General features: G+C 36.7%; 4 protein-coding genes across 8 annotated transcripts; 2 read left to right on the top strand and 2 right to left on the bottom strand.

Moving 5' to 3' along the window:
* The first annotated feature begins 289 nt into the window (after positions 1-289).
* Positions 290-6,088, top strand: LOC102631315 (uncharacterized). 3 transcript variants are annotated; one of them, XM_006469522.4, is made up of 11 exons: positions 290-447; positions 1,174-1,416; positions 2,281-2,490; positions 3,052-3,132; positions 3,217-3,303; positions 3,390-3,485; positions 3,618-3,671; positions 3,785-4,773; positions 4,998-5,046; positions 5,142-5,181; positions 5,758-6,088. In XM_006469522.4, exons 2-11 carry the CDS (start codon positions 1,180-1,182, stop codon positions 5,907-5,909), a joined length of 1,995 nt encoding a protein of 664 aa, XP_006469585.1. In that variant the 5' UTR covers positions 290-447; positions 1,174-1,179; the 3' UTR covers positions 5,910-6,088. The 3 variants fall into 3 exon arrangements, 2 of the variants coding, with proteins under 2 accessions (XP_006469585.1, XP_006469586.1); XR_008051963.1 differs by having other exon boundaries at positions 323-480; positions 3,785-4,720; positions 5,758-5,882; XM_006469523.4 differs by having other exon boundaries at positions 324-480.
* Positions 6,089-6,428: 340 nt separating this feature from the next.
* Positions 6,429-10,227, bottom strand: LOC102631010 (protein-tyrosine-phosphatase IBR5). Its single transcript, XM_006469521.4, has 5 exons — positions 9,720-10,227; positions 8,992-9,091; positions 7,912-7,969; positions 7,557-7,663; positions 6,429-7,088 (listed from the first exon to the last, which is right to left on the bottom strand). Exons 1-5 carry the CDS (start codon positions 9,957-9,959, stop codon positions 6,748-6,750), a joined length of 846 nt encoding a protein of 281 aa, XP_006469584.1. The 5' UTR covers positions 9,960-10,227; the 3' UTR covers positions 6,429-6,747.
* An 880-nt stretch (positions 10,228-11,107) lies between these two features.
* LOC102630499 (3-oxoacyl-[acyl-carrier-protein] synthase, mitochondrial) lies at positions 11,108-16,252 on the top strand. Its single transcript, XM_006469520.4, has 14 exons — positions 11,108-11,427; positions 11,547-11,776; positions 12,350-12,457; positions 12,541-12,612; positions 12,784-12,870; positions 13,336-13,487; positions 13,907-13,987; positions 14,084-14,117; positions 14,228-14,294; positions 14,394-14,470; positions 15,009-15,069; positions 15,172-15,254; positions 15,398-15,469; positions 15,832-16,252. Exons 1-14 carry the CDS (start codon positions 11,295-11,297, stop codon positions 15,994-15,996), a joined length of 1,422 nt encoding a protein of 473 aa, XP_006469583.1. The 5' UTR covers positions 11,108-11,294; the 3' UTR covers positions 15,997-16,252.
* Positions 16,253-16,505: 253 nt separating this feature from the next.
* Positions 16,506-19,429, bottom strand: LOC102629813 (tRNase Z TRZ2, chloroplastic). 3 transcript variants are annotated; one of them, XM_006469516.4, is made up of 8 exons: positions 18,823-19,427; positions 18,271-18,433; positions 18,117-18,187; positions 17,873-17,968; positions 17,680-17,793; positions 17,397-17,465; positions 17,224-17,298; positions 16,506-16,770 (listed from the first exon to the last, which is right to left on the bottom strand). In XM_006469516.4, exons 1-8 carry the CDS (start codon positions 19,207-19,209, stop codon positions 16,678-16,680), a joined length of 1,068 nt encoding a protein of 355 aa, XP_006469579.1. In that variant the 5' UTR covers positions 19,210-19,427; the 3' UTR covers positions 16,506-16,677. The 3 variants fall into 3 exon arrangements, with proteins under 3 accessions (XP_006469579.1, XP_006469580.1, XP_006469581.1); XM_006469517.4 differs by lacking the exon at positions 17,224-17,298 and having other exon boundaries at positions 18,823-19,429; XM_006469518.4 differs by lacking the exons at positions 17,224-17,298; positions 17,397-17,465 and having other exon boundaries at positions 18,823-19,429.
* Positions 19,430-19,530: the final 101 nt, after the last annotated feature.

A 19,530-nucleotide genomic window follows, 5' to 3' on the forward strand; every position in this document is an offset into this window, starting at 1 on the left:
ACTTAATAAATAATACATAAAAGGCCCACATTATTAAATATCTCAATTGAGTATTCAAAGTGAATAAATATACCATCTCTCTTTTTTTTTTAAATGTTGCAGTATACATGAAAAAATTAAAATATTTTATGTTGGAAGAAATTCGTAATCCAGCAAAGGATCCACTTGTCTTTGTTGCCAAACGGACCCTTCTAGACGTCTCCCCAACGACGCTACGCCAGCACGTGCGTAACGTATAGAAAGCGGTCGCTCACTTTAGCATCTAGCTGAAGAAAACTTGGCAAAATGCGCAGCCTCTTATTCTACGCCGCGATGCCTATATAAAGTAAATTTACCACTAAAATTCTCAGCCTTGGCACTCAATTTTTGTCTGTAATTAACCAAAAAAAAAAAAAAAAAAAAAATCATATCCGCTTCTACGTAAAAAATATTCCGTCAATACTTGAGGTCAATTTCTTAATCTTGCTCTTTTCAATTTAGGTAATTGCTTCAAAACGCTTTTGTCAATGAGAAAATGTAATTTTTTTTTTTGTTCGAACAAAATTTAGACCAAGAAGGCTGAACGTGGGAACAATTTTTTTTCCCCGCTTTTGTGGGTTCTTGTAATGGATTGTTTTTTAATTTTATTATTATTCTTTAATTTGATGTTTTAGAGTGAAATGAAATGTCGGTACTGAAAATTGTGAGCTTTTGGTGATGTTTTTGTTCAATTTGCCACCTTTAGCTAATTGACTTGCTTTGGTGTGTTAGCTGAACATGGGTTTCATTTATTCATATTATTCTGTTAGTTGATGTTATGGTGATATTAACTGCTGTGAAAGCAGAAAGATTTTATCTGGGTTCTTTTATGGTTTTATGTTTTTAGTTTATTTTTGAAGGTTTTGAAGACTAAATGTAAAGAATGAGAAAAGCGTCACTCAATTCCTTGCGTAGTCAGCGTATTTACTTGTCATCACATAGATGATCCGATATTAAAAAAAGGAAACTTCTTTTGAATATATTACATATAGTATGTTACTCACTAGTATCTTTGTTTTCAGATTGTCATTAAGAAATTGATATGCTTAATTCTGGTATTACTTGAATTTGCTCTGTTCTAACAAAGGGCTTATGTTGTTAAATTGAGTGCTTTTATATTTTATTTATTTATTTTTCATTTGTCGTTTTCTTCAGCGTAAAATGCAGGATTTGGGGAGTATGCTCAAAGTCTCAGCTATATGGAGAAGAAAAAAATATGTTGTGGAAGTGAATTCTGGTTCACCTCTCAAGGAGCTTGGGCATGAGCTACAGAAATTGACTGATGTCAAGGCAGATACAATGCGGTTTATAGTTCCTCAAAACAAAGGCTCGAAACTGCTGTCTCCATTCTCTGATGAGCACTCTAGCTTAAGTTTGCAGGAAGTGTCTATTATTGAGGTATGTTGTTGAAACATGATAATTTACTAGAATACTTGAGGGATCAAAGTATGGATGGCAGAAATCTCCACATGGATGGGCCCCTGTGGGATTTTCTCCATTCGGGGAAGGTATGAGGATAATTTTATACCCAATTTCTTATTTGGGAAAAGTACGAATGCAATATAATACCCAATATCTTATTCAGGGAGGGGTCGGGGATTCGGTGAAATCTCCATTCCCTCCCCATTTGTCCATTTCTATTTTTGATTTTTAATTTTAATTTTATTTCTTCTAAAATTTTTATTAAATACATTTAAAATTTAAATTGTAATTGTATGGATGTAATGTAAATAACAAATATCATAATATTTATAAAAATAATATAAATAACAACTAATATTAGCACTTTAGGATTGACAGAGATAATTTTATTGATAATTTATACCATGTGACTTTTATGGATGTGTTCAATTTTGAAGCTTTACTTTTTCTTAATTTCATAGATTAACTTGTAATTTTGATGACATTGACTTGGTTTGATAGAAATAATTTTAATTACTTTGGTTTATTTTGATGTTTCTATGTTGGTAATACGATTTTATATTTGTACTTTAATATGATTAAACCAAGTTTAGAAAATAAAATTATCACTTATTTTGGGATTGGGTACCTCGGGGATCCCCATCCCCTACCTCAAGCAATTTTGAAGGGGACAAGGAGGATACAAGGATATACACAGAGTATTGGGATGTCGATCCCCTCCCCATTGCCATCCTAAGATCAAACCATGTCGTGCTTGTTCTTTTGTCACTTTTTAAGTATTCTGAAAAATCTTTAAGTATACTGATGGGGTCAAAGATTTACTGGTTTTTTCTAATTTAGGGGAAGTCCATCAGAATGATGGGAGTATCCGAAGATGAAGTTGACAAAGTTCTCCAAAATGAAAAGGCAGATCTTAGGATAGCTGGATTTGATGAGGAGGAAAAACGTCTCAGGCAGCGAATGCTGGATAGGACCAATGCTCCGCTGAAACTTCCTCAAGGACAATACATGTTCTGTGATTTTCGTACTCTTCAAATTCCTGGAGTAGAGGTACTACCAACTTTGTAGACTACTTTTTATTTTTTATTTTTTTATTTTTTCCCTTTGAGAAAATTTACTTTGTTTCTTTTATATATGTAGGAAAGAAATTGCATCGGAATAGTTTATGTTGGTTAAGTGCTGCTTCAGTTCACAAACATGTGATTTTTCAGTTGCTGAATCTAAGCTAACTTGTTATAACTAGGAACTAATAGATAGATTTGTAATTTGGTGCGACACGGATGATAGCTTTAAATTTCAAGTTGGATCCCTTAATTTTTAAAGTTTACAATGTCTTGATGCCTTGTGGATAAATTAACCTCGTTGGTGGCCATCAAAATACGGAATATTGCTTTAGCTTTATATTTTGGTATTTTAGTTCAATTTTCTCAAAGAGGAGTATAAAGTTTTTCTATGGTTGTAGTTACTAGGTGACAAGATTTTTGATGGTCTGCATACGATGCATATAAATGTGCTCTGTTGTGGCTTCTTGGATATCAGTTTCAAGGAAATAATTTTTTTTTTCCCTTCTCCCTTTTGAACTGATTTAAGGTGACTTTTGCTTGTCTATAGTTGAACCCTCCAGCTTCTGAGGCTTTAAAAATAATGCACATGCTTGCTGCAGATCCTGGAATAATTGCTATTATGAACAAGGTACTAAGAAATGTGCATTGTGTTACTATTAGTTGCCTAACTTAAATTGCACTAGCTCTGATATTTTCCTTTCTACTTTTAAAGCATCGTTGGCGTGTAGGAATTATGACAGAGTTGGCTCCTGTTGGCTATGTTGGTGTAAGTCCAAAATGTGTTCTCGGATTTAACAAGGTAACTTCTATTTTAAGCATATGAAACTATATCATTTATTTTACAACTATCACATAGTCCTTTACCGTTCACTCTTATTTGCTCAGAACCATGGAGAAGAGATATCTCTGCGGCTTCGGACTGATGATCTGAAGGGTTTCAGAAAATACGAAAGCATCAAGAAAACTCTTTTACATGAACTTGTAAGCTAGATTTTCAACAGGTTATGTTGAGTTTATGCATTCGTTTGGGCTGACTCATGGTTGTTGGCATTATGTTTGCAATTAGCAAATGATCTCTGAAGAAAATTACAATGTTCCATTTTTCCTATTCAGGCTCACATGGTATACTCCGAACATGATGCAAACTTTTATGGTCTTGATAAGCAGGTACATTTATGCTTGTGCGCTTCTTATTATATGTGGATTTTAAGTATTCTATGACTTAATTTTACGGTTCACTTGTAGTAGCATAATCTTGATTTAATGTATTCTCTGGGCAGCTGAACCAAGAAGCTGTTGCTTTAGATTGGACTAAATCAAGAGGCCACACCTTGAGTGGAGTCAGGCATACCAGCCATCATGAAGATGACCTCTTTGTCGGTGATAGTAGGAGTTTTTCTCAGAAGCTTGGAGGAAATATTTCAGATCAATTGGCAAGTGCTCGTGCGTCTTCTGTGGCTGCTGCTTATCGTCGTCTAGCAAATGCTTCTGCTAACAGTTTGGGGGTGTCTGAAGTACATGAAGAACCTGACCCTGATGATTCAGGGCTCATTATGCTTGGAGAATCTCATCATACAGTTTCAGCAGCAAAAGGAAGTCTGGATATTGAGAGTCCAAGTAGAGATCAGTGGAAAGGTCATGAGCCTGATCCTGATGATGATCCTGGCTATGAGAACAAGCTTGAGCCTGATCCTGATGATTCCCAGGATGGGGAACCTTTGGAACCTGAAAATTATTCTGACCCTGAGATGGTTCAGCAGGTGTCTCCAAAGAAACTGGCAGCCACAAACCCATATGAGGAGCCTGATCCTGATGACTCAGAAACTGCGTGGAAGTCTGGTGTTGTGGTGGAACCGGAATCTCTTTGCTCTCAGTTAATGGAGGTGGACGACACTGTTCAACTGAGGAGGACCAGTGCTGAACCTGATCCGGATGATTCAGAGGCTGAACTGAAAATAAAAATTGTGAATGACACCACGGAAGATCAAGGCCATCTATATAAGGCTCAAAGGGAACCCGATCCAGATGAATTGCTGGCAAATGAAGTCGTACAGCAAGAGCCTGATCCTGATGATAACTTGGTGCAGCTGCAGGAAATATGCAGTATGAAAATTGATGAGCCAGATCCAGATGATCAAGAATTAAGGAGTATACAAGACACTGTTACTGTTGTTTGCAGTCGTTTGCAGAAGGCCATTGAAATGCTGCGAGCTGAAGTAAGCCCTTTGGAGGCTAATACTGTCCTTAAAACCCTTTGTAAGATAATTAGGTATGGCTATTTAGCTTGATGATTTTGCAGTTCTTCCCCTGCTCCCTTGCACTCAAAAATTTGGTACCTGATTTTGCTTCTTTGCAACCCATAGTGGTTTTGAAGATTCAATCTAACATAGACCTCTAAAGAGATTTGGATAATTGATCAATCCTACAAATATTATGATTCTTTCTTGCACAGAACTTCTGATAAAAGTTCGATATGTTTGCCTTTGCTCTCAGGAATGTGATTGAACACCCAGATGAGACGAAGTATAAAAGACTTAGAAAGGTAGAATTATTTTCTTGTATGAATTTTCCTTTTTGTTTCCTTTGAATCTTCTCTTCTTCTCATTGTTAAAAATATTAATACATGGTATATTGCAGGCGAACCCCATAATCCAGAGGAGCGTTGCCAATTACAAAGGTTTGTATGTTTCTCATTTCGAGTTCTTGTTTTAGCTAAAGCAGATCTGTTGTGATCTAATACAACCGTTGGCATCAATGTTGTATGATTTACTGTTTTTAAATATAGTGGTAATATGATAAGTGATTTTGCCATCTTGCTCAGCTCTGGAAAAAGCTGGCCGACTGGTTGTTCAGGGAATATCCATGTACAATGTTCAGCCTACTAACATAATGGCCAGCTTAGTTGAGAACGTACTCTTTTGTTCTCTATTTTCTTCTACTAATGGTTGCCACGTGAATTTCTCGGGTTCCATAACTTAAGTTGAAGACAACAGCAATAACTTGCATGAATTGGAAATTGTGCCTTTTGGCTGGCTAGTGAAATAAGGTTTTGGACTCGCTATATGAGACCAATAAAAAAGTCACTTGCCTTAGTTTTTTTCCCTTTTTGTGTGTGTGTGTGTGGGGGGGGGGGGGGGTTTTGGTGTTTGTATTTGTTAATTAGCTGAAGTGAGGGCTGAATAAAATTTAAAACCATCTTGCGAAGAGTATGTTCTGTTTGAATATGACTTTTAACTTGCTTCTTGTGTAACAGCTGCCATGGAAATTCTTTTTCTGGTTGGTTTCAATGAAGATGTTGTTTTGGATGAAATCGGCAAAGCCGAGACTTATCTAGTGTTGAAGCGGAATGACCTGGCCTTATTGTGGCTTGCTAAGTCCTCTCTTGAAACGTGCATTGCTTACTAGCCGTGAGAGATTCTAGGAACTGTGTGCAATATGTAAATGGTGTTGTATTATTGTTAGCATATTATTAAAAAATTGTGTGCAACATGTGAAATTGTACATTGTGGATTGTTTAATACCGACAGAACTGTACATTAGATTTGATATTGTGACATCCATAAATAAAAGGATCTGTGATAAAAGTCTGGAATGGTGATAAGTTCATCCGGACGGTGATAAGTGCATTTTAATGGTTGCATACTTGACGTTATGATAGATCATGATACTATTGTTTAGATATTTGATGTCCTTGAAGATCATTCCATCAAGTGAATGGCAGTTGCTCGGTACTTTCATTAAATTACTTGAACTATGTATCTCAAGTGTTTTATATTCATATCAATTTTTCTGGCGTCCTTCCTGAAAGCATTGCACCCTGTTCAGGCTGTGTTATATTTGGCATTCAATGATAATAGCGCTGCAGATGCTGCTCCTTCGGTAAACACAAACGCAAGAAGAAAAGAGTTGATGCAATGGCAAATGTAAAGACAAGGAAATAGTATATGATTTTATCCCAAGAGGATGTGTGTTGTCAGTGAAAAGTTCATTTAGTTAACCAAAATGGAGATCTCCACGAAAACAGAAACCTCATATAAAATTTGACAATGAGCCAGATAAGCTGCATTTCAAGAACATTGGAGTGAGGAAGTGTGCATCACATTGTATCCACACGTCGAATCCCACAAAGCAAAGAGTCTGGGTATTAACTCCCACTTTACAACCAAATTTCATTCTGAGTGCACCGAGATGGGATTCACACCACTTCTTGCTTTTGGCCGATCTCACCAATGCTAACAACGAATTAGGAGCTGTCCATTGGAATATCACTGCCATTTGGGTTAGGAATGTTGCCACTGAGAGAGGTTTGAGAGATGTCAGTCTGGCCAGCTCCAAATGTGAACCCCTGTGTAGGAACATTTGAAGGACGACCGGCAAAAATGGAGGTTGCTCCAAAATTAGTGTTGAAAGCAGGGGCAGGGGCAGGGGCAGGGACAGGTACAGGAACAGGATCATTATTACCCTTTGGGAAGCCGAAGCTAAAGGATGGCATGCCTGCAGACAGAGCAGGCAAGGGAGTAGGATTGCTACCATCAACTGACCCAAAGATCTTCTGTTCATACTCCTGCAACTGTTGGTGGACATCTGCAATTCTCAACAGGCATCAAGTCAGGGTGGTAGAGAGTTTCATGCATACATGCACAAATACAATGATCATTTCAAAAGAGAGAATTTCTTTAAAGCACTTTTGATAGCTGAGTTTCTGATACCCAATCATATAAAAATCAAAATGTTAAGATGGCAACTATAGAAACAATAAGAAGTTAAGAACTTTCAACAAACAGGATTCAAATGTTAATGAAAATGAGATCTTCTTTAAGGGCCAGTACCCATGAGATAACCGGTTACCATATGCACTTCACATTCTTCTCATAACTTTGTGCTTTTCTTAAACAATGCCTACAGGGTGAACAGACTGGCCTAACAGACACAATCTACCACATTCTAAAATAATTCAATTGAACTCATTATCTTCCATTGACTAAATTTTCAATGCGCAAAATGCTTCTTCTGTAAATATGTAAGCAGATTATCATTCAGAAATATTACTACCTTCTGTTAAGTTAACAGATGGTCTCCGCTCTTTCACCCACTGATGACTCTGTGCAAGTCTCCATCCTTTACACTTCATCAAGTATGCTATTACAATAGCAGCCGACCTGTCAAAAAGAAGATGATCAAAATTTAATGCTTACTAATGGCCTAGCTGTCCAACAGAATCCTCACTGTAAACCACAGGGGAAGGTGGCAGAATCATGATCCAGAAGGGTCCCCGAAACAAGCGATATGTGATACCTAAGCCTACCATTGTAGTGCCAAAGTCTGTGTTTGTGTGTGAGTGGTAGTATGTTTGCTTTTGTAATTGCCTTTGTCCGAAAAAGTAAAGTTATTTAAGATGATAGGCAACCTGTTTTTTCCAAACATGCAGTGCACGAGAACACAAGCTTTGTCCCTCTCACATTGTTCTGCCAGGAAGTAAATTCAAAAGATAAAATAAAGTAAGTTAATTGCACTCCCTGCATAGTGAGAAATTAACTGCAAGACATGTGAACACCAACACCGAATTAAATTGATATATTAGCAACTGCAAAGCAGTTGATAAACTACAGCAACAAAACCTTTCATCAATTATATTTGAAATACTTTGTGACAAGTTTTCCTACTCTCCTTAATTATATTACATAGCAAGCACAAGCAGCAAGGGTTTTTCCACCCTCGACATTTTGACCTTCATCCAGCCATAATTACAGATATTATAAATGGTGACTGATCAGCAATGCATAAACTGAAAAATCTTTCTTTAATGTCGTGTCGTGATAAGCATGAGCAAAGTTCCCACCTAAAGTCTAACTTGCCAGCAAAAGTAACACATTTTACCATTTGAATATATATATTTTTGTTTTGGATAAGAGTTTACCATTTGAATATAGAAGCAGTATTTTAAAAAATTTGAATTTCATGGCCTCTACATAGAAAACTGAATCGCAGAGAGTAAATCAAAGGCTTGTTACAAGTTTTAGTGACTACAAAGCATAATTTTGAAGCCAACTAAACTCAATCTGTTCAAACCAACAACTCCCTCAGATGCTAATGAATGTAGAAGAATTTTCACCTGAAACCAAAGCATAGGAATATTGGGTTCAAAAACTTAAAAGTCCTAATTGTAAACCAAGAAAATTATGCAAGGTGTGTATAGAATCATCTAAGAGGATATAGCTTTTAGTCTTGAGGATGCCTTAGAAGGGACTGAGCAAACTTTACATAGAGCAAATACTGTATTGCTCTATGCAAGAGCCAAGGAGAATGTTTCTCTTTTCAATTTCCTATGCAAAATCAAGCCTAAGTACAACTGACAAGAGTCAAATAAATAAAAATTTAAACATACCAGAATTAAAAACAATTTCAATGACCGGCATTTATACACACAAGTACTAAACCAAAAACATTCACTAGATCAGCAAATCACAAGCATCGATAAGAAACACACCTAAAAACTGAATTGCATCATCGAATTGTAAAATTTTGTCATCTTCAAGGCAGTGATAGGTAAATGAGTTCTTGTAGAGATTTTGACAAGAAGGTACCGTCTGCATACAGACGAAATAGGTGGTATAAGTAACAGACAAAAGTACTATTTAAATAACTGAAACTCTGAAAGCCATTTATATGCATTCTTGGACTAACACAAACAGCACTTGCAAGAGGCAGTTATTCTCCCAGCAGAAGCACAGATAACAAATGATGCCTTTAACAACATACAAAACACGATATGGAAAGTCACAAATATTGAGTTACACACCCAACGGAACAAACAAAAGAAATGGAATTTGGCACAATAAAAAAATTGCAATCATTATATCATTAAACCATAAAAACTAAAGTTTGTGACGGTAATGAGAATAGCATCTACGGATCCTGTGACAAAAAAAAAATAAATAAATAATCAGCGACTGTGAAACACCAATATGCAAGGGGAGCACCAACGTTCATTTCATCAATCGATTCGCTGCAGGCTACGCCCACACATCTATGTTCGTCCCTAAGCAGTGAACCTTTTATCCTAAACCAGCTAAATTAGATTCACATGTGTATCAATCAATTCCTATTGAATTTTTTTTTCTCCTCAGTGTTGAGCCCTAACAGAAAAATCAAAGGACATAAATAAATCCTATACAAAGTAAAAAAAAAAAAAAACCGAATTTCAATTAAACTGACATTAAGAACACGCGAGATCCCTTGAGTCTTCAGAAGCCCTGAGCGAGACGCGTTGTCGTAGCTGCCCAAATAGAGGAAATCGGGCAGGATCTCAGACGGAAACGCGCTGACTTGGAGCGTCGTCGTCTTCTCTGCCGACGACGCAGAGCGGTGGCCGCAAATCCCGCAAACTTCTCCTTCCTCGTACTTGTGGTAGTGCCCGCACACAGAGCAGGGGTTCTCTCTCTCCCTCTTCCTCATAACAAACAACCAAATCTTTATTATTTATTTCTCTAAATTTTAATTACTATAATTTCCTTATTATTAATACGGTAAATTAGAACCGAAAATGTTTGATAAAAAGAAAGTTGATTGATGTTTGATGAGACTGTTGCGGTGGTTTGATTGATTGATTTATGATTATGCAATTGCTATTGTCACTGTTATTGACGTTGTGAAATTTAATTTATTATTATTATTATGGATTAGCTGTTGTGTATATGTGTCAACGTTTTGAAGGGGATGCTTGATTTGAGAGATTCTCGACGGCCATGTGCGTGTGTGTACATACACACATATTAATGCATCTATTAAAATTGTTTTTAGGCAGGTTATGACTTGTGATTTTATTTTTGTTTTGCTTTGGTTTCTTCTTTATGATCGGATTGCGTAGGCTCTTTATTTCTTAGATTTGTACTGGGGTTGTCGACCAATCGTTGCCCGCCACGTTGACACAGGTGACCTCTTAATTTCCCAAACAGCATCTTTACCATATTAAGTATTTTGATCCTTTTTTAAAAAAAGCCAAAAAAAAATATGCAATTGATTTTCTTTTTAATTGCACCATTCTAATTATTATATCATCTTGTATATATGATTAATGTTGTATGAATGTTCACGTCTGTTTATAAAAGTTTACTGAGTTAAACAGGTCAATAATATATACGAAGTCACGAAGAAATCGATATTAGACAATTAATTAATAAATTATTAAAAATGGTTTAATTTTCGATTGAATGTGTCTAAACTCTTAAGGACAATTGTTCGGAATTGTCACAAGAGAGGTTGTCTTATCGGCGACGTGTTTTTGAATTTTCAAATAGATTTTGATGTGGCTATTGTTAGTTTTATTTGTAAATATATTGGTAATTGTGCGAAAATTTAATGTTGTGAAATTATTTTATGTTTAACTAATGAAGTTTTATTTAAAAACTCTATGATCATGGTAGGTTAATCTGTTAATCCACCGAATATTTGATATCATGATGTTTTAAATAAGTTAGGACAAATAAATTTACCATACAATAATTTCTTTTGGTTTAATAAACAAAAATAAAATTCTACACCGTTAATAAAAGAAAAAAAAATCATTCTCAAAAATATATCCGAAGACTACTTTACCCCTGAATGTACCAGCAATAGTGGCAGGCAGCAGCCAACTGCAATTTCCCAAGATAGAAAAAAAATCACTCTCAGTCCCCGACTCAAGCGTGAAGTACCGCCACTTTTGTACTAAAACACTCGAACGCATAATCCAAAACTCAAGAAACCAAGTGGAAACATCGTACGAAGTTCCAAACATTCAGACAGTTAACGATGTCAAACTCATCTTGGCGCCGGCTCTTTTTCACTCGTCGCTTTGATCTCTCTCGTTACTTTTCCTCTTCTTCACGCGCTGAAGTTTTCGACCCGCCTCCACTTTCGCCTCTTCGCCGAGTCGTCGTCACCGGTAACACTAACGAATATTGAAACTAATAGGGTCTGTCTTGTGTATTAGCCTGAGTTTAGGGGGGTTTTAATGAAATTAACCTACTGCTCTGTGTGTGTGTTGAATTTTCATTTTCTCAGGCATAGGAATGGTGACGCCGCTGGGCTGCGGAGCGGAGACCACTTGGAGGCGTTTGATAGTGGGTGAATGTGGGATACGGGAAATTACACCCGAGGACCTTAAGATGGGTAACTTTGATAGAGAAACTCAGTTGCATGCATTTGGTCAGTTGACTTCTAAAGTTGCTGCTGTTGTGCCTTGTGGGATCAGTTCTGGTGAATTCAATGAGGACTCGTGGCTTAATTCTAAAGTAACCTCCTTTCTGCAATGCTTGTCTTATTTCAGTTGGATAGCATACAGTGATTGCTTCTTTTATATGTGTTTCTGATTAAACCGGTGAATGATATTTGATGGAATTGGAATATTTGGTATTTGTTTGTGTCAAGGTCTTAAGTAAGGGGTTAGTTAAGTGGTTATTGTGTGGGGCTCCAGTATCAGGCTGGAGTTTGTTGAGTGGATTCAAGGAATTTACAAGCTGTTTTGAAAAAATAAATGTTAACAGAGTTTAGATGAATTTTGATTTGAATGTTTTGAATTAGATTGAGAGAAACCTAGTTGAGATTGTTTTGGGGTACCTTATTAGGAGCTAAATAGTTCGTGTAATGGTTTGATGGCAAAATGTTGATAGAAGAGAGCTATTAATTGATTACAATCAGTGGGTGGAGCAGCATGGCTGGGATTTTTGGCTATCGTGAGTGCTAGAAGCATTAGTCTCTGCTACAAGCTTTTGTTTTACTGGTTCGTCATATATGATGGAGTTTCAGCTGCTTTTCTGTACTCCTTTTGAGTACTTTTACATCATATAGTTACTTTTTACCTTTAGGATCACAGGTCGATAGCAAGATTTATAGCCTATGCGCTATGTGCAGCTGACGAGGCTCTTCATGATGCAAAATGGCTACCCAGTGATCAGGGACAGAAGGAAAGAACGGTAATTATTTCTTATATTCAGATAATATGTGGATTTATATTCCATTTTAAGTGGTGGATATTGTCTCAACCTTAAGAACATAGGGAGTATCTATTGGCGGGGGCATAGGAAGCATCAGTGATACAGTGGATGCAGCGCAAATGATCTGTGAAAAGGTTGGTTTAATACTTCCTATTTCTACTTATAGAACCATGTTTCATTGCTATCGGACATTGCAACTTCTTGACTGATCAATCAGTTTTTCCTCTTGTATCAAGTATGGGATGTATAAAGCCATATGATTCTGGAATAATGAATTTAAATTACTGGTAACTCTGCTTTTTCAGCGACTTCGTCGGCTTAGTCCATTTTTCATTCCAAGGATATTAATCAATATGGCATCTGGTCATGTGAGCATGAAATATGGATTCCAGGTGCGTTCATAACTTCTGTAATTGAAAACTAATATAATGAGCTTTTGAGGATATAAGCGCAGTCATGGAATTGTACCTTTGTGTTACTAACTTATGCATTGATCAGGACTCGATAAATTGTGCTTTATCTCTCTATTGGTTGCGTTAAGGTCTCACTGTTCATTGATCAATTGTTTTGGAGAAATCAGCTTTTCGAGCTAGGGCTAAAATTTGGTAGCTAGGAAAATATGAACTTGTAAATTATATAGTTGGTGATTGCACATCATGTTGGTCCATGTTTCTGGTTAGGCTATTTAAAAGTGAGACCTTATAGTTACAAGATTTAAAAAAATAAGAAAAAGAAGGAACTGTATTAGCCAGAATTCTGTTCAAATAGTGATTTAGCAGTTAATGCCCTCAAGAAGCCAATTGAACTTCTCTTTGTTTCATTTTTTTTGCAAAGCTTTATCTCACTTTTGAATATAGGGACCAAACCATGCTGCTGTAACTGCCTGTGCTACCGGCGCACATTCTATCGGTGATGCTGCAAGGATGATTCAGTTTGGAGATTCAGATGTCATGGTGGCTGGGGGCACTGAGTCCAGTATTGATGCTTTATCTATGGCAGGATTTTGCAAGTAAGCATCAGACTGAATTATGTGCCTTTATCTCCATGGAAGCTATTGACTCAACTTTCCTTGCTGCAGTGTCTCCTTTTTCTTAACAACAGAAATGGTTCATGAAGGTGGAGAACAGAAACACATAGGGGCAGTATTTGAAGTGTTACTAGATGAATTGAAAAAACTAACTTGGCTTTAACTCTCTATGATGGTTAAAAGAATTCTCTAAATAGAACTAAGGAATCTAGTGCTGCTTCTTGGATTTTTCCCTTTTGGGTACACACAGCTTGCAAATGATTTGTGGCTGGATACTCGTTAATTAGGCTTCACAAGTTTCATTTTTAGTGAGGTCTGCTCGATGGAATTTATAGTTCTTTTCTATGTATGTCATCTTAACTAAGTTATTCAGTAGCGTATAATTATTTACGGAATTTCAGGTCAAGAGCTTTGACTACAAAGTACAATGGCACCCCACAAGAAGCTTCACGACCTTTTGATTGTGGCCGGGATGGGTTTGTGTAAGTAATTGCAGATAGTATGTTAATATTTCATATAATAGTTTGTTGCTGATTTGCTTTATGCTTTCTTCTGTCGAACTTATACTTCGAGCTCAGAATAGGTGAAGGTTCTGGTGTCTTGGTATTAGAGGTGAGTAGAGACATGCCTTGGAGAACATTTCACTCTTTTTTATCCCTCATTCTCCATAGGCTAATCTTCATTGTTTTTGGTTTTGTTTTCTTTTATTTCCTCCTTGCAAGGAACTTGAGCATGCTAAAAAACGAGGAGCAAAAATATATGCTGAGGTTCGTGGCTATGGGATGTCAGGTCATATTTCAGAACTATTTTTTAAATAGCCAAAATTTGCATCTATGGTCCTGCTTTTGTGGTGAAGCATTGATTTCTGAAGGCAATGATGTTGTGTAGGCGATGCACATCACATAACCCAACCACATATTGATGGAAAAGGTGCCATTTTGGCCATGACACGTGCCTTAAAACAGGTAGTACACAATGTTGATGGCTTTTAACAGTTGTCCATCCAATAGTAGTTGTTAGCAGCTGAACTAAATTACATGTGAAGACTTCAGCATTGGATGTAGTTGTATTAGCACTTTGATCAATTATAGCCAAGGTTTGGCGGTCAGCATTTATCTTGGGTAGTTTAGACAACAATTCAATGATTTTTGACTTCGTAGTGATGCCTCACCCGGACTCTACAAGAGCTAATAATTAAGAGCATCAAGATTATGCGTGTTCTTACTTCTATATGATTACTGTAGGCTTACTGAAATTAAGTTGGAGTACCTATGATCATAAGAACCCTGTTGCTTCATTTACTGGGCGTTAAGCAACAGTTTGTTGCTGTCCAGTCTTGGCACATGTAGCTCATTGATGGTAGAAGTTGGTTTCCTTTCTATTTTATGATCCTATAGGTGTGTCCTAAACAAATTTCTTCTATTGTTATTAACTTTTTAAGTCAATGTGTTTATTAGTTAACTTGTGCGTTATCTTTATATGATTTCATTTCACTTGTTGCAGTCTGGACTTCAATCTCATCAAGTGGATTACGTGAATGCCCATGCTACATCTACACCTCTGGGTATGTATTTGGTCCTACAAATTGCTGTTGACCCAGTAACTTCGGAATGTTGTATTTTCTGTAGTTTCTGTTTATGTGCTATTTGCTGGAACCTTAATTCAGGTGATACTGTGGAAGCCACTGCTATCAGAACTGTATTCTCTGACCATGCAACATCAGGTTCTTTGGCCTTTTCCTCCACAAAGGTATATATTTAATTCTAGATCTTATTGGTTTTTTGAGACAGGAGGATATTGGAAATGGTTTTCTTGGCCCAGTTCATACATGTTGCACTCAACCACCCCTTTGTATTGTGATTATTATTTTCACAATTACGTTTTCATTTTAGGGTGCCATTGGTCATCTCCTTGGAGCAGCTGGAGCCGTTGAAGCAATATTTGCAGTTTTAACAATTCACCATGTAAGTAATGTTATCCTGATATGCTTTTTCAGATAATTGAATGTAAGCATACATACGGTAATGATTGAGTAATTGAGCATGAACTCAAAACCAAGATATGTGTGTGTACTTGTTAATGAATTTGAACCAATAAATTGACTGTTTTATAAGTTCCACATCCCCCCTTATTACAAATGACACTTACCTTAGTGGCTCTCTGACTGAGATTTTGAGTTGTTGCTTCTTTTTGTTGTTTTAAACATGTACACAACTTGAAAGATCTACTTTTATTGGTGGTTCATATTACCAACATGTTCTAGACATTTCAACATTTGAAAAATTTTCTCTGATTACTAAATAGATGCTGTGGTTTCTTTTCCCAGGGAGTTGCACCGTTAACACTCAATCTTGCTAAACCAGATCCTATATTCAATGACAATTTCATGCCTTTAACTGCTTCGAAGGATATGCCAATATCAGCAGCTTTGTCAAACTCTTTTGGCTTTGGAGGAACAAATGCTTCCCTTCTCTTCACCAAATGTCAATGACATTCACGGAGTAAAGAATGAATTGTAGCTATGGCACTAATGAGCTGTTCTGAGCATCATAATGGAAGAATTTTGTATTTTTTTTCTTTTTCCAAAATTTATCATTTTTACAAATTTCGATGTAAATTTTTTTGTAGAAATTTTGAAATTATTATTGGTTGAACTTGGTTGCAGGAGATGGCCTGCTGTGGCTGCCAAGCAAAATGTTGTAATCGTTAGTTCATTGTTTTTATAGAGATCAGGAAACTTTGTACTATCAGTTTTCCCATATAGATATAATACTCAAGCTGTACAGGGGGAGGGGCTTTTGCAGTGAAGAGAAGTATTCATTATGTATATCAATGTCGACGACTGATAAATGCCTGATTTTACTTATTTCAACTGATTGTCACATTTGTTTTAATTATCTATAACAATCATCATTTTAGAATTTCGACATAATTTGCCATGTTTGTATGATCGTTTGACAATGGTAGGGAAGCCATTCACATTCAATTTTACACCGCTCGTTTGATTTGAATGCCTCTATCATATTAACAACATGATGCATTACAGAAGATTTCCTATTAAGATCACAAGCTCTCTACAAAACTGATAAAATTACAAAAAGAAAAAGTAAAAATAATAACTGATTACAGATCCCCACCCCTGTTAAACAAAAGTGAATCCTATATAAATGACTTAAGAGGTGTACACCGACTTGAAGCCTTCAGTTAGAGGAACCACTTTTGCTGACACCTTTGACTGCAACTTCAAGACGGCTTGGCGAATATCCTGCAATTGTTACGAGAGAATCAGTTAACAACATCCATAAAATGAAGAAATGAGGTTCATCCCTGCTACAGATGGTTCTTACTAAAAAAATACTGCTGCTCAAACAGTGAGCAATGAACACTTTCGAGGGTTGCACTGCACAAGATGCTTAAATCAATGGAATATTTCAGCGGATAATGAATTAAAACCATCTTATTAATCTGTATCCTAAGGTTTGGAAAGAATTTAACAATAAACAGCAGGGCTCAGCAGATGGTAAACGATCAAATTAGAGTGACTGGAAGGGAGTGTCAAACTGGCGTGGCCTACATGTTTAAAGTGCCTTTCCTGTGAGAGGCACCATTCATATTGAGGAACCATTTATGACCTCAGATAGAAGCTTGGATATTCACATTCTCATATAAGATGATATAAGAACATCATAAAAGATTTTAAATTTAATCAAGTAGTCACCTCAATATGATAGCGGGAGGAAAAATGGGTCAACAACACTGCTTTATTCCGAATCCACTTAGCATTTTCAATGATCTGCAGTTTTAATACATTCACATTCCATATGAATTAGCTAGCATCAACTGAAGTCATTGATCTTATTTAGTGTGTGACAAAATCAACAGTTCACATACCTCAGACAAATGAGTATGACCATGTTGTTGAGCATGTTCAATGCTCATCTCATCATCTAAGAAAGTTGCCTGGTATGAGAGCTTCACTGTCAGAGGTCAAGATTCAACAGATTGTAACCATAATGATATGATGACAAGAATGTTGGCTTCTTGGGTTTTTTTTTTTAAAAAAAAATTTTTCAAAAGAAGATTATTGCTAGAAGTCTGCATGCATAATCGGACCATTTCCAACACAGAATTATAATGAGCAACTCGTCAACATAGGAGCTCCCACACATGTTACCTCGGTAATAAGAATCTTTGCCCTCAATGCATCAGCATTACGTGGATTAAGCATAAACTCTGAAGTTGTATCTCCTGTAAATGCCACCTCTGGAGACAAAATGATGTCTGTAATCTATAATGAAAAGTTCAAAGAGAAATGAATTCTAAGTAACAGAGATTTAAAGAAAATTCATTTTGTTTAAGTTACAAACCTCAACGCCAGACTTTTTCAATTTCTCAATTTGCTTCCCTTTCAAATGAATATACTGCTTCTTCAGTTTTTTCCTGAGTAAGTAAATCACATAACCCTGGGATGCACATAACTTAGTGTTTTAGACAGTAAGCAAATCCCAATTTCAAAAGAGTTTATACTACAAGTATGACAGATTAACATATTAAACAAAATGAAAGGTCAAAAAGAGGCCCAATAAACTAACAATAATTTGATGAACCCACCTGACTTGGTATGACATGGTGAGTTTTAAATGGACGGACAACAATGTCATTCCGCATCTCGTAAGTTTCCCCTGAAGCCAATATCATAAAGTCATCTTCGATAAAAAGGAAGTCATCAGCCAAATGCAAAACTTAGACAGCCAAAGCAACATACCCACATCTAATGCAACCAAATCGAGGTTTAGTTCCACATTGCCCAAGGACCGGTGAATTTCAAACAGCTTCTCCACATCTTCTTTAATGGAAGGAGGAACAAATATCGTAGGTGGCTTTAAGTTGTACAGCCCACGACTTGCTACATACATTGGCAGCCCACCCTAAGCCAGTAAACGCAGCATAAGCTCATATAATATAGGCAACAACAGACAAATCGCAAGCAAGGAGCTCCAAGCACAATCAAAACAACTAACTAGGTTCATCACATGCTTATACGATCAATATAAGGGCATGCTTTAAGCTTATAACTGTTTTTTGCTTAATTTTGAAACCATGGGAATTAGAGTGTCACTTTTACTTTGAAGTTAATTTTTATTAACAATCTACCAGCTTATACTGTATTAGTGATTCTAATTCCGCGCCAGCTCACAACATCCCCATCCTAATCGTATCCTTAAATATGCACTTAACTTACATGAACTCACTCATAATGACGTTAAAATTACAAACTTCCACAGTCATTAACTGAAAAAAAAAAATAGCTACTTACAATATGGTCAAGATGGCCATGAGTGATAAAAACAAAATTCTGCTGGATTGCTCTAGTGGGGCACCTCCCAATATCGAAGGCACACTTCAATTCAGGTATAATAACACATGTTTCGTGGCCGCCTATCGAAACGCCTTCGATAGTGTAACCTTCCAAATCGATGCCTTTGCGGACGACGGCGGCACGAGCCTTGCGGTATTCTTCTTCTTCGTCGATAGCGCGGCTGATGGAGGATAAGAACCCGGCGGATTTGAGGGCGTTTAGGGGACCGACGTGGGATTGGAGCGAGAGGTGGTGGGGAGATTGTGGGGTTTTTGGGATTGAGGAGGGATGAAATGGGAAAATTGTTGGGAGTTTGGAGGGCGAAGTGGGCAGTGAAAGTTGCATTATGAGAGAGGTTTTTCAGAGGTTTTGCCTGAAAGAGTGATCCGGTTTCAAATTTTCAGCCTTTCGGAGACGGGCGCAGATACCCAATTTGTGGGAAGACGAATTTGAAACGGTGCGTTTTCTTAAAAATTTAAGCTAATTGCTTAAACGCCGCGTTTCACTTGGCTCCTCGTCTCAATTGCAGAAAATTCTTACACTGACGTTGGATCACTCTGTGTAGATAATTTTATAATGTTTTTCTACCAGTGCATACAAACTTCAGATTTTGAAATTTCATTATGAAATAATTAATGACAACATGGAATTTGATTTTTCTTTAAA

This window comes from Citrus sinensis, chromosome 2 (assembly GCF_022201045.2).
Source record: "Citrus sinensis cultivar Valencia sweet orange chromosome 2, DVS_A1.0, whole genome shotgun sequence".
Taxonomy (NCBI): Eukaryota; Viridiplantae; Streptophyta; class Magnoliopsida; order Sapindales; family Rutaceae; genus Citrus; species Citrus sinensis.